Genomic DNA, 12,906 nt, shown 5'->3' on the forward strand with positions numbered 1-12,906 from the left:
TTTTAGTCGAAACCCTGATCCTGTTCTATTTCTGAAAAAAGTAAGTTCAAAGTGCTATACTATTGTAAATTTTAAATATAATAATAAAGTTTCTATTTTATTTAAATGTATTATAAAATGCAAATATTAAAGTAACTTTTGTATATACACACACCCCTAGCATCCTCTTGCGGCCCCCAGGGGGTCCCTGAACCCCGCTTTAAAAACTTCTTGCACTACAATATCACAACATGGAGATATACGCTCAGAAGAGATTTTCAGTGAAATACTAGCTAGAAGCTCCCAATAAAGCACCAGCTCCCAATAAATCACACTTCGTGCGTCTGTATTTGATGAACTCATAAACATTTCTCCATCCTGACGTACTTTCTTATCTGCATTATGTCCCTGAGCTGCGGAGGCTGCTATATTCTATGTTTTATGAAAGGTTCAAACCCTCCGCCTGCGGTAAACTCTTCATTTTTCCGCTGTCACTAAATCTGGCACTGACGGTTAGATGGCTTTTGTGTTCTTACACCTTTGAAAGAAGATGAAAGCGAGGCATCATCCCTGTGTACCAAACACCTCGGCTTCATTAATTAATCTGCTGCATCTTTCCGCTCGCGCACACACGCACACCGCTCAAGATCTCTGACAAAACTCGAAGTCGTGCCCTCTCGACCCCCTGCTTGCAACACGCGCAGCAAAGAGAGACACAATTTAGCCAATTAAAAAGATACATTCCAAGGCGATTCTTGCAAAACGCTCTGTAGTTCTGCACTGTGGGTACTTAGCAAGGTCCCATCGTACATCAGGGTTCTCGAGGGTAAAGCGGCCTGCTCTACCTCCGTGAAGGATGGCTCAAGTCTCTTTCTCTCTTTCCAGCCGAGTACCTTTTGAAGGCATCGCGGCAACGCCTTCTCTAATGGCCTCCTGTCGAAATGAGCAGCGGTGCCGCACTGACCCTGTCGCCTTCCATTAGGCACCGTGCCTTCAGAAACACTGTCTGTCTGTGCCACGCTCTCATTTGTGACACTACGGTGCCATGCTCATCCCCAGATGGAAGCTGCCGTTTTGCAATAAGTAAAGAGTGCTGGGACTGGCTTGGATGTGTGCTGGAAGAATGACTTCGGAGCTCCAGGGATGGGTCTAATCAGGCTTCTGACTAAGAGGACTAGCAGACAGCAGTGATTTTGGGCCTGCATCTGCAGCACATTAGAGCAACGCCAACATGAGCTCTAGCACAGACAGCCAGCTGTGATTTCTGGGTTGCCACGTTGAGTAGTTCCTTTGATAACGGACATAAATTATAAAGTGGTTATTGGAGAAACTATTACAGACTGCTCTTGATCATCACGAAATTTATTTACACGAGGCAAGAGACTTTATTTATATCCAAATGGTATAAATAATTTACAAATCCTAACAGCCTGATCCCAATTATGATTCACAGATATTTAACATGGTTTTTGTATGTTTAGATATGGGCTGAAATGCGGAAACGTATAGAAAAATGTTTTAGATAAAATAATGATTAAATAATGTAGGAATTTGTTCGTTTTTAAAGTTTTGGATGAAATGAACGCAGCGTCTGATATCACATCCGCAGACCATATAACTAAAATACGGAATGCGAAATATATATAAAAAATAAAACTTTAACTTTAACTACTAAAATAATTAAAAGATCCTAAAACTAATTTTTTTTAAAAAAATTACATTAAAATAAAGACATCAAAATTCAAATTATTTATTTTTTTTTTGGAATATTAACAAACTATAACAGTACCAGTAACACTAAAATAACAAGTGCTTCAAACAAACATTTGATGCCGCTTATCTTGTAAACTCTGGAAAATTCAGATTTGGAAGATGTCCACGTTCCAAGCTGATTAAAAACAAATAAAAAAAATCTGTGTGCATCAGGGAAGTTGTATACAAATCAGCCAATCAGATTAGAGCCGGCCAGATGATAAAGTACTTTCCGGTTTTGCCAGCAAATGCATTAAAAAGTCTGCATTGTCGGGAGAGTTTACTATCTTAAGATGAGGCTATTGTGTAAATCTAAAGACTTACCCCAAAAGATGTAGTAGTTCTTCATTATTATTTTAAATTGTTTATTAAAAGACCATTCTGTAAAATACAAGCTGATATATATGTGAAACTACGTTTTCATTGTGCGTTCAGTTTACAAAAAAAAAAGAAGATTCAGCTTTGAAACTCTATTTGCCGAGCCACTTCTGCGACAATTCTGCCATGCAGCACCACCTTACACATGAAGTGTGAAAACTGCAACCTATTAATATTGATGCCCAAGAGAAAATGCGTCACTTAGGCCGCGTTTCACACATCTGCAGCATATAATTATTGAAATATTCATCAGAGAGCTCCAGGTAGAGAGGAACCCACCCACACCAGTTCCTGTCTTGACACTGGTTGACTCTCTTGATAATAGCATAATTATAACCTTAAATTCCAGCTACATGAATCTCAGTTCATTTAGAGCACACATCAAACATCAGGGAAATGGACCCGCCGAGTCAGTGTGTTTGCATTCCCTCAGTTGTAAACAGCAATTCCGGCCTAGATAAGAAGGCCGAAGGTAATGGAGAGAAAATCCTTTTAGAACTCGTCATGCTCTGTACAGCGTCTAGATTAGGATTTCTTCTTATAATCCTAATGAAAATCGGTGTTGGAAATGACTTTCTTAATCAGCTAATACAGCAGCCTGTGCCAGCATCTTTAGTTTGCCCAACAGCTCATGTTATCTCACACACCTAGTTTGTTTACAGCTTTACAAATGTAATTGAGACCACACCAATTGGCTGGTAGTAACTGACTTGGCCTTGAAAGGCGAAATCCTCTCATGTTATGAACAGCTCAGTAAAACTGGGTTCAGATCTCTGCAGGGAGCTGCTAATCATTACTGGGGTTTGATTTTTTTCCCCAAACTTCGATCCAAACTTTCACAGGTTTCGCAAAGCAACTGAAAGAATGACCTACTTTGGAAACTGCAGGCTGTTTTGCTCTCTAGAAGTGGCATGCATAAAAAAAAAATGATTTCAAATGTCTTCCATTTTCTCTAGCACACCGCAAAGTACACGCAAGTACAGAGGTCAGCCATTTGCTTGAGTCTGAGTCATTAGTGTTGTTTTTCAGAGTGTGGCTTGATGCATTCGAGTAGTCAAAATAATATTTTCAGTGCGAGTATTGAAGTATAGATGAAATGCCCTTGAAGTTTCTTTGTTTTGTTTTTTTTTCCCATGCACACACATTCACATAGCGGCAGTCTTTTTAAATACATAAAAATGAACAACAAAGCATTCTCTAATTCCAAATGACGTTAGTGTTTTAATTCCAATGAAAAGAAATGTAGTATGTACACCTTCAGGGACTCAAAATGCAGCCAGAATCGCAGTGCATATAGTGACGCGAAAAGTGTGTTTATCTCTTAAGTGGTGGGATGAGAACCATCCCTTCCATTGTGCTGGCCTGTCTCTGAATTTCCATTCTCATATTTCGCCTCAATCGTTCCAGCTGCCACTGCAGTACAGCCTCCCTCTCCCTCAGCTCATCCAGAGCCGTCGACGCCTGGAGCTTCCCAGCTGTCACTGCCAGGCCAGGTTCTCCGGTGTGGAACCTGTGAGTTGGCTTTGTGGGCTGTGGATCCTGCAGACATGGCAAAAAGCCCCTTGATGCGATTGCGGAGGTGTTAGTAAGACGTAGACCCTGTAAATAGACTGAAACCTTCTTCTCCACCTCCATTCTCTGACTTTCAGAGAGCCGAGAAGCCCCTTGACGTCCCGCCTAATGAGAACGAGAGCTTGTTAAGATTACTGATTTCAACAGACCGGAATACTGATCAAACATCAAATGGATACTAATATCAAAAAGAAAGGTATTGCGGTAACCTGGATGAACAAGTACGTGGGAGTAGAAATGTCAGTGTATATCTCTTGCATCACTAAGGAATGTGTTTAGAATTGATGTGAAGAAATTTCAGTGTCAGACTCTGGCAGGCGGTCATGTATCGTAACAGGTTAGATCTACCACATCACAAAGACCACCTAATTATTCACTGGAACAACCACATTGAATTTTCATACAATGAAGTGTAATTTATTCAGACAATAAAAGAATGCAATGATGAGATGACCTAGTTTTTATCATTCTTTTAGCACTACCCTAACTCATTATAGGAGACATTAAAACACCTCTCGAATCTGCTTGAAGAACCTCTGAACAGGTAGTAAAATATGATGAAGAAAGTTCCACATGCACAGAACAAATGAAGAATTGGTATCTATGGAAACCCAAAGATTATAACACTAATAATGATGATTATAATTAAAGGAATATTTCATCCAAAAAAGAAAATTCTGTCATCATCTACTCACCTTCACGTCGTTCCAAACCCAGATGACCTTCGTTCATCTTTGGAACACAAATTAAGAAATCTTTAATGAAATCCAAGCTTCTGACCCTCCTTAGACAGCAAGGGTACTACCATGTTCAAGGCCCAGAATTGTCAAAATAGCCCATGCGACATAACCATAATTTTTATGAAGCGACAAGAATACTTTTTGTGCACAAAAAAAAACTAAAATAACTTTGTGTTCTGAAGATAAATGAAGATCTAACAGGTTTGGAACGCCGTAAAGGTTGAGAAACTAATGACAGAATTTCCCTTTAATTTAATTACAGTCATTAAGCCATTTAGGTAGTTTATTTAAGACCTGTTATTATTAATAAAAATATATTGTTGTTATTATTAGAATTAATTACCACATGAAATATTTGTAATGAGAGCATATAACAATTTAGATTTTTTTTTTATTAATAATTAATATCTTCTTTGTCATTATGTATGCATATTGTTGCTGTACCAATATTCTATGTAAATTAAAACCACTTCGATATTAAACTGGAAGGTAACAAGGAGTAAAGGATGATGTGATGAACATATCAATGAGGTAGGACTGAGTTTATAAAAAATCCTTACATTTCGACTGTCAACATCTCAGGCACCAAAACTGACAGAGCTTGAATTTCAAAACTTTATAAACTTCAAGGAGTGCAATCCTGACCTTATTATAAGTTTGAAGCCTTCCCGTCGGCACTTATGCTGGTGGATCTCACCTGCTGGCCGGTTATTACCTGTGAGGTGAGTGTGAGAGTGGACTGCTCTATTCTTCTGGCTCTCAGTTCTGTCTGCAGCCTTAGCAACATCTTGTCAAGTTGTCTGACTACTCTCCTGGTCTCGTCGCCGTGGGGACACCTCACCGTGACAGCCTGCTCCCCTGGTGGCCAATCGATGGGCTCCTCCTCAGATGCATCGGCGAGGGAGCTGTCGATCACGCTGTCCTGCACAGAGACAAAGGCATAAGTGCAACAGGTCTGTCAGGAACCCCTTCTGACACAATTGAGATGCATTGTGCTCAAGCCATGCCAAATCAGCTGGATCTGCTAAAAGAATTACACAGTCTTTGGATTCATTTACTAAAGAGCTATAAGAAGACTTTGTTGTTTGCTGCTGTTTCTCATTTACAATCAGAACATGCATACTGGGAGTTTTTGTCAGGTTTCTCTTTAATGTGCAATCGATCACAATTTAACTTGCTTTTTATTTTTTCTGAGTAAAATGAGTTGTGCTTAGCTATGCAAAAAAAACAGAGAGACCTCCACTGTATATTGTTTTTGGTTTGAAACAAATTAGTGTCAAGCCATTATATACTGACAATCCAATAGAAATTTTTGATAAGTCATGAACCAAACCAACACTACAAACTTTAATTTAAAGCAAAAAGGCGAAGATACAATGCTGCGTAAATAAAGATACAACACAATGCCATGAAGATCTGTGAATGTCATAGATCACATTAAAAACTATTTGATTTAAAGTTGCTTAACAATCTATTTATAAAATACTAACATTTTATTTGTAGTGACATTGACTATATTATATAATTTGCAGTGCTTCATGGGAGCGGGTGGTCACTGAAGAGTTTATTTTTAAGTACAACTTGCTTACAGTGTTTCTCTGATTGGTGGAGACTTCTTTGCAGAATCATGCAGAAAAAAATCGTTAAAACTCAATTCCTCTACAGAGAAAATAATTAGGATTTTTACAAGCAGAACCAACTGTTCATTGTTTTGCTCAAAAATAACAAAAAGGTAAAATGTTAGCAAACTCTCTATACCCTCATCTTTCACTCATAAACTCTCAAATAGAAGTGACAAATTTGCTTAAGATTAAGCTTTTCATACCAAGAATAATTGCATGCTGTATTTGAACGATTATTAAAAATGTATAGTTATGGTTATCATTGAAATTCTCCTCTTTGGTGTGGGCTAAAGGATTTTAATAAAAACTAACAGCCCTACATATGAGAAATAACAACAGCAAGCACCACTGGTTGTTTTCTTGTTAAAACAGTTCTGCTGCAAAATTCCCAGAATAACTCTGTAAAAGTGTTTTGGGTAGATGATCCAGTTTGCTCAAAGTCAGACTTTGTGTGAGCACCTGCAAAGAAAATCAATTCTTTAAGAACCTGTGCTAATCAACAGCGGCTCAACCAATAGCTGAAGCTTAAGAGCCACTTCCATCACTCTTGTGTGGACAGTGACAAAACAATCCTGCCCAAATAGCACTCCATCCACAAAATGTTTGGCTTTCATCAAGGACTATAGATTTCCCATTGATACGGTGGGCATGCTATTTGATTTCCATTCCCCTTCTTCCTGTTCTTTGGACCGGGGAACTTTTGTCTGCGTTTCAAAAGTCTAGATTGAATTTCTCACTAAAAGGCTCCAAAAATTGAATTAACAGGGTTTAAAGTATTTCTACAACTCAATTTGATAGAGCTTATTGTAATTGCAACAATGCGCTTTATTCTGATTGTGCATCTTATATCGACTTTTATTGAAGCTCAACATAAAAGAACCATAAGAGAAAGTAATCATTTCAATAGTATTATGTGCTGGAAGTGGCAAAACAAAAAGCCCTCCTCCATTTGTCCAACTCAAAGACACCCATGAGCTCACCACTCTAACTGAATAGCAGTTAAAACATCCCTTTTTACTTCAAAATGCACACTGCGAGTGAAAAATGAAACCTCTGCCAAGTGCTCAGGACCCACTTCTGCTAGCCGGGGACTTCTTTACAACTTCATTTCAAATTGGAGAGGTGCCAGTGTGAGTGAGGGCTCTTGTCTGCCAGATTCAGAGTCCTAGAGCGCTAGTGCATCACTGTGAGTGACAACTCAAAGCTGGGCAAGGTTACTGCGGGCAAAGCGGCAGTCTGGCTCTCAAACAACGGTAGGATAATATACATATTAGATTTAGCATCACTGGTAACTTTTCAGAGTAAACTAAATCGGTCGTGCTGAAAATCTCACACATCTGTCAGGATGAACCGGCCATGCATAAATACCTGGGGCTGAACTGCAATGTGACAGCGTGAACAAACAGAATATTTGATAAAGGAGCGTGAGTTTGAATCTCAAATTCATTTCTGTGTGGAACACAGTAGACGTACCATCCAGCACCAGAATAAAGGTTCATGGAGTTTCCAATCCAGATACGCCTCCAGAATTCCATTCAATGCTTGTATCCGCTCCAACTCCTGAAATAAAACGAAAGAATAAATCCTGATTACACGCAAAGAAGCTCTGTTGTTTTTAAAACAATAAAACCCCCAGTGGCTCTGCAGTGCAAGTACAGTTTTGTGCACGCTTGGCAGCAGCTTTGATCTGTACTCATGGGCAATTTTTTCCCTGTAGGAGCTCAGCTAATACCTCACATCTCCGCGGTTGTACAGAAGCGCTCCAGGGACTTAGGCTGATAACTCTTCTCAGCACCCCACACAGGCTGAAGGGCAATAGGGAGCTAGAGAGATCCCTGAGCTGCCCACCGTAACTTACATGGCTTGAGAAGAGAGATCTATTAGCCTGTGTCTCAACACATCCCACACTGTATACTTCACACAGTCAAGTCTGACAGACCAAGGTCAGGAAAAAGCTGGAGAATACCTGGAGAAAGCTAAGAAGCAGGACACCCCTGATGTATGCGATTCAAAATCTGACATCTTGCCTCTTGGGTGCTCGGCTCTGCCGCTAGGTTGTTTTGAGCCAATTACCTGAGCCGTACATGACTAATTACTGTGAAGCTACAGAAAAAATGTATGTCATGACAACACAGATTGGCTGATGACACCATAAGAATGTGCACTGCTCCAAGCCCTTCACTAACGACTACAATGACCAACGAGCCCTACAAAAAGAAGTTGGTCATTGGTTATTTATTTCATATAATATAGTGAAGTCATTAAGTTGTCAAATTATGTGTTAGTTGGCCAATTTCATGTCTGTTCTATGTGTCTTACTATTCATGAGTGTGGGAATAAAAGTTGTTTGCACACACCAGTTCTTACAACCCTCCATTCCCATTAATGAATTAAAATGCTGATTCAACATGGAGTCATCTGCATAATCAGTTTATTAAATGTTAGTTTTATTTATCTATTTAATACACACACACACACACACACATATATATATACAGTATATATATATGTGAAATTAAATATTCTTACATTTTAAAATTCCATGACTGGGTTTACTAGATTAGAAATAAGTTTTTACTGTATTTTGCACTTTAACATTTTGCCTGCGCTACAATGACTGTTTGAAATCTTTCTTCTTTTTTTCTTTTACAGGAAAAAAGAATCCAGGACCAGGACCTAAAAGGCATTCATAATATCTCTTTTTCACTGTCTTATTCCCTCTCTTTATATACCACCTGTTCTCTTTCACACTTTTTTATACACTCTAAACAACCTTTCTGACAAAAACAGCCTCTTCGTTAGATGTCAGAAGGTAGACTTTTTCCCAGAGATAAAATACTCTTACAAAGCCTCTAAAGAGCAAGGGAAAGAGGAAGGGAACAGGAGAGCGTGGGCCTTTTGACTTTAAAGATCAAGATCCACACTCTTCAAACAAGCAGGATTTCCCACCTTGTCAATCTGTCACACCAAAGCATGGGGCGGCAGGTACATAGAGGTGGATGCTTCATTACAAGCTTCTCCAGAATAAGCCAGGGGATGAAAAACACATTGACAGCTGCGTGCAATCATTCGCCGATTGAAATGAGCTTGTTACCTAGCTTACGGCGGTTATTATCGAGCACTGATCACCATATGCTCTGATGACGGATAGAAGCACTTACCGTACACCAAAGGAATGCAAATGTGACAAGAAATCTCTGGAGAGAATCTAAATTAGCAAAGGCGTCGCTTGTCATGTAATAACAATGATCAGGGGCTGAACTTGCCCAGCATTTAACGCACAAATCCTGAGACCTACAAGATCTCGTGCCAATACTTCATTAAAATGTTCAAGCATTTTCATGTCACCTTGTCAAGAGCAGTTGATGTGTTGTCATGATGGGAATCAGTGGAGTGAGGCTGACAGAAAGAAGAGGAGCGGATATTGGAGATAACCTAGAGAAAGAAAACACAGGATATTACTGCATTTCTGCATTGACATGTAAATCTGCTCTTTTCACCATCATTGTACATCATATTTTTGGTGACTTGCCCTGTGGGTGAATTTGGACCTCTCTTCCTGGGCTGAGAGTAAGCTCTTCCACTGGAGCCTTAGTTTCCCATATTGCCACTGCAGTGCCTGTAGCACCTGGTCCTTCTTCATTGTGGTATCCACTCCTAGAGCATGTGCCGCTATGTCAATCTTTCCTGGTGTTAGACCCTGGGTGATCTTACACGATCACAAATGTTACATGAAAAAATCATTACAGTAGCCATCAAGCATCATTCTAATAATACTGAAACAACTGGAGGGAAATCTAGTATTACAAATCCTACAATACAAAAGTAAAGATAAAAGAAATCCTTAGTAGATTAAGGTTTTATGATTTAACCCCGAGGGAGGCATGAACCCAAAGCTGGTTCCAGGGGAGATTTTGCTTTTGCAAAACTGGAATTTGTACTTGGGGCTGTTGCCTTAAACTAATAATAATGTTTTGATATTTTTGTAATTAACAGCTTAACACATCATTAATTTACCTATTTAGGGAAAATCTGTTCAAAAAAATATGTTAATTTTTTTGATTGTTTGGCTGGTAATCATAGTCAAATATTAAATTGCTTTTTAAAAGTTTGGCATCAGTACTTTTTTTTTAAAGAAGTTTCTTATGCTCACCAAGGCTACATGTATTTGGTTAACAATACAATAAAAACTTGTACTATGTTATTGTAATTTAATATTTGTTTTCTATTTCAAAATGTTGGCTAATCAAGTCAAGTCAAGTGGCTTTTTATTGTAATTTCAACTACATATAGCTGTGCAGTACATAGTGAAATGAGACAACGTTTCTCCTGGACCTGGTGCTACATGAAGCCACACTTACAGCAAAATACACAATACAAAAGAATTCACATACTGAGCTAAGACAGTGTCTTAGCCACATAAAGTGCAAAGTGTGCAAACTAGTGCAAACAGTGCAAAGACAAAATCAGTGCAAGGCAAAGACATAATCAGTGCTAATTTATTCCTGTTTTGGAAAAGACGAAATTCAAAAGAGCATTTGCATTTATTTGCAATGCCTTTGTCACTTTTGATCAATTTAACACATCCTTGCTACATGAACAATGCAACACTTTGTCGTATTATGTAAAAATACGTATTAACATATTCTGCATTATTTAACCTACTTCAGAGTTTGGTTCTTTTTGTTATAATGGCACCAGTAAGGAGTTTATTCATGCTAATGATACCTATTATAATCCTTATTAACACTAATTATACTAGGATGTGACCCAATCAGTCAATATCGATCGATTTGATTTTTATTTAAATGTACACATAATATGCGAAGTGGACAAATAAGCTTTCCATTCATGTATGCTTTGTTAGGATAGCGCACTATTTAGTGCAGACATAACTATGTGCAAATCAAAAATTGAGTTTTGGTGTACTTACAGTAGGAAATTTACAAAATATCCCTATGGAACATAATCTCTACTTAATATCCCAATGATTTTGGGCATTAAATAAAAATGAATAATTTTGACCCATACAATGCATTACTGGCTGGGACTTAAGCCTTAAGGTTTTGTGGCCCAGGATCACATACATGCATATATGCTATAACAAAAACTAGAACTAAAAGGAAAATGTTTAATGATAGGCTATGATGACACATAAGAAAAATATTTTTTATATAATACATAAGACAATTAGAAGAGAAGTGAAACCAGAAACTAAACTGAGTAGTGTTGCCAAATTCACCCACACAGTGATTTTCAGGGTGTTGCCATGTGCTTTCTGTGGTCTTGTCTTTATTGAGTGTTTGCTCCAAACAGAAGTGCCCACCTTTAAGTCTCTGATATTCTGGTTCCTAGACATGACTTGGGTCAGTCCTTTAAATTAAGCTTGTGGGTATTTTGTTCGCTCTCTTCAACCAGGTTCAAATTCTTAGTAAGACTGTTTCAAATCGTAATGGCACACTTCTCCTCAACACAAAACACGAGGGATATTACTCATGACTGTAGCACAGACGGTGTAGGATGAGTTGCTGTATAATTATAAATCTTAGGTATAAGTAACAGTGATGCTTGTCTCGACTACTGAAACAGCTGAAACCAACACTTCGAAAGCCTCCACTGGATTAAAGTTCACGGATTTAACCAATTAGACTTTCAAAAAGAGTGAAACAGCGTTAAAATTGATCCTAAAAGCAAACAGGATTTAACTTATTGTGTTTTGTTCACGATTGCTTTTTGTTAGAAAGTCAATTAGATTAGTCAGCCGAAAGCAAACGGAACAAGTTAACCGTTTAGTATCACGTGTAATGTTCTTGAGAGGCTGCTGATAAGAATTTGATATTATATTTGTATTTATTTATTTGCATGCGTGCATGAATAAGCGGCAGAAAGTCAATGTTCTGGCCACGCGCACAACTGTAGGTAAAATAAAGTTACCCTGCTCTCTGCTGGACTTATGCAGAATAACCCTTGAAATAAATAGAGGAATGCAAGTGATAAAAGTAATCATTTGTCCCTTGCTTGGATAACCAAAACTCAATGTCTCACCATCGGTGCAGATGATAAAGTGTCTAATTGATGAACATTCTCGGCGAGAAGGAAGTCCAGTAGATTGCCCGATGAAAGAACCCAGCCAAACGCCAAGAGCAGATCTCGGCTCCCCACCTCTTCTCTTTGACCGGGGGGCCGGGACCCCACCACCCACGGGGCCCCATAGCCACAGTGACACAGAGCACTCCTCACAAACAGCAGCTGCACATCTGCAAGCACAGCACTGCGACTTGAAGGAACAATAACGTATCACATGGACTTCGTTTATGGGCAGCTATCAATTTACCAAAGTCTTGGTCTTTAGAGTCGGGGCACGCACAATCCCGAGTAAAAGCTCTCCGCAGAAGCCTACTTAGCAAACTCCACATGTCCACTGCCTGAAAGCACAACATATTTTTAGCACACTGAGCGGGGTTGATCTAGCTAACGATGAATTATCTCTGAAATTATGCTAACCTTAAATCAAATTAGAGAGAGGAAGATGGACGGAGAAGTAATACCATGATCTTACCGCATCTTTTCTGTCGAATTTGGCTCTCCTGAATACATCGGCTGTCGGTATAGACTCGACGCTTAGCACAGAGAGCAATTTACAGAGAGAAGTAATAACTTCTTTCACTTTAACACTCTTTTCGCGCGACATGTTACGCGTATGTATGTTTTCACCGTCAACGGTCGTTAGGCAACAGACACTTCCTAGTTGAGCGTCATTCGCGCCGTTTTGATTAGTTGTTGTTTTAGCGCGCTGCGTGATTGACGTAAATCCTGACCAATAGGAAATTAGACAGCCCACCTCAATACGTGCGTCATACCGC

At 39.0% G+C, this 12,906-nt stretch overlaps 1 protein-coding gene across 3 annotated transcripts; it reads right to left on the reverse strand.

The window, feature by feature from the left end:
• Positions 1–1,705: 1,705 nt before the first annotated feature.
• On the reverse strand, positions 1,706–12,785 carry tedc1 (tubulin epsilon and delta complex 1). Of its 3 annotated transcripts, none has more exons than XM_043262941.1 (8): positions 12,603–12,785; positions 12,378–12,468; positions 12,089–12,300; positions 9,576–9,752; positions 9,392–9,478; positions 7,517–7,603; positions 5,137–5,343; positions 1,706–3,786 (listed from the first exon to the last, which is right to left on the reverse strand). In XM_043262941.1, exons 1-8 carry the CDS (start codon positions 12,732–12,734, stop codon positions 3,424–3,426), a joined length of 1,356 nt encoding a protein of 451 aa, XP_043118876.1. In that variant the 5' UTR covers positions 12,735–12,785; the 3' UTR covers positions 1,706–3,423. The 3 variants fall into 3 exon arrangements, with proteins under 3 accessions (XP_043118876.1, XP_043118877.1, XP_043118878.1); XM_043262942.1 differs by having other exon boundaries at positions 12,592–12,720; XM_043262943.1 differs by having other exon boundaries at positions 12,548–12,689.
• Between the last annotated feature and the right edge of the window lie 121 nt (positions 12,786–12,906).

Source organism: Puntigrus tetrazona, chromosome 17 (genome assembly GCF_018831695.1).
Source record: "Puntigrus tetrazona isolate hp1 chromosome 17, ASM1883169v1, whole genome shotgun sequence".
NCBI lineage: Eukaryota > Metazoa > Chordata > Actinopteri > Cypriniformes > Cyprinidae > Puntigrus > Puntigrus tetrazona.

Coding starts and splice junctions, on each gene's coding strand:
- tedc1 (XM_043262941.1), bottom strand. CDS start 12,734: ATGTCGCGCGAAAAGAGTGTTAAAGTGAAAGAAGTTATTACTTCTCTC. Junction 7,604..9,391: donor CATCAACTGCTCTTGACAAG/GTGACATGAAAA, acceptor GTTTTATTTCAG/GAGTTGGAGCGGATACAAGC. Junction 3,787..5,136: donor CTCTCACACTCACCTCACAG/GTAATAACCGGC, acceptor CGTTCTCATTAG/GCGGGACGTCAAGGGGCTTC.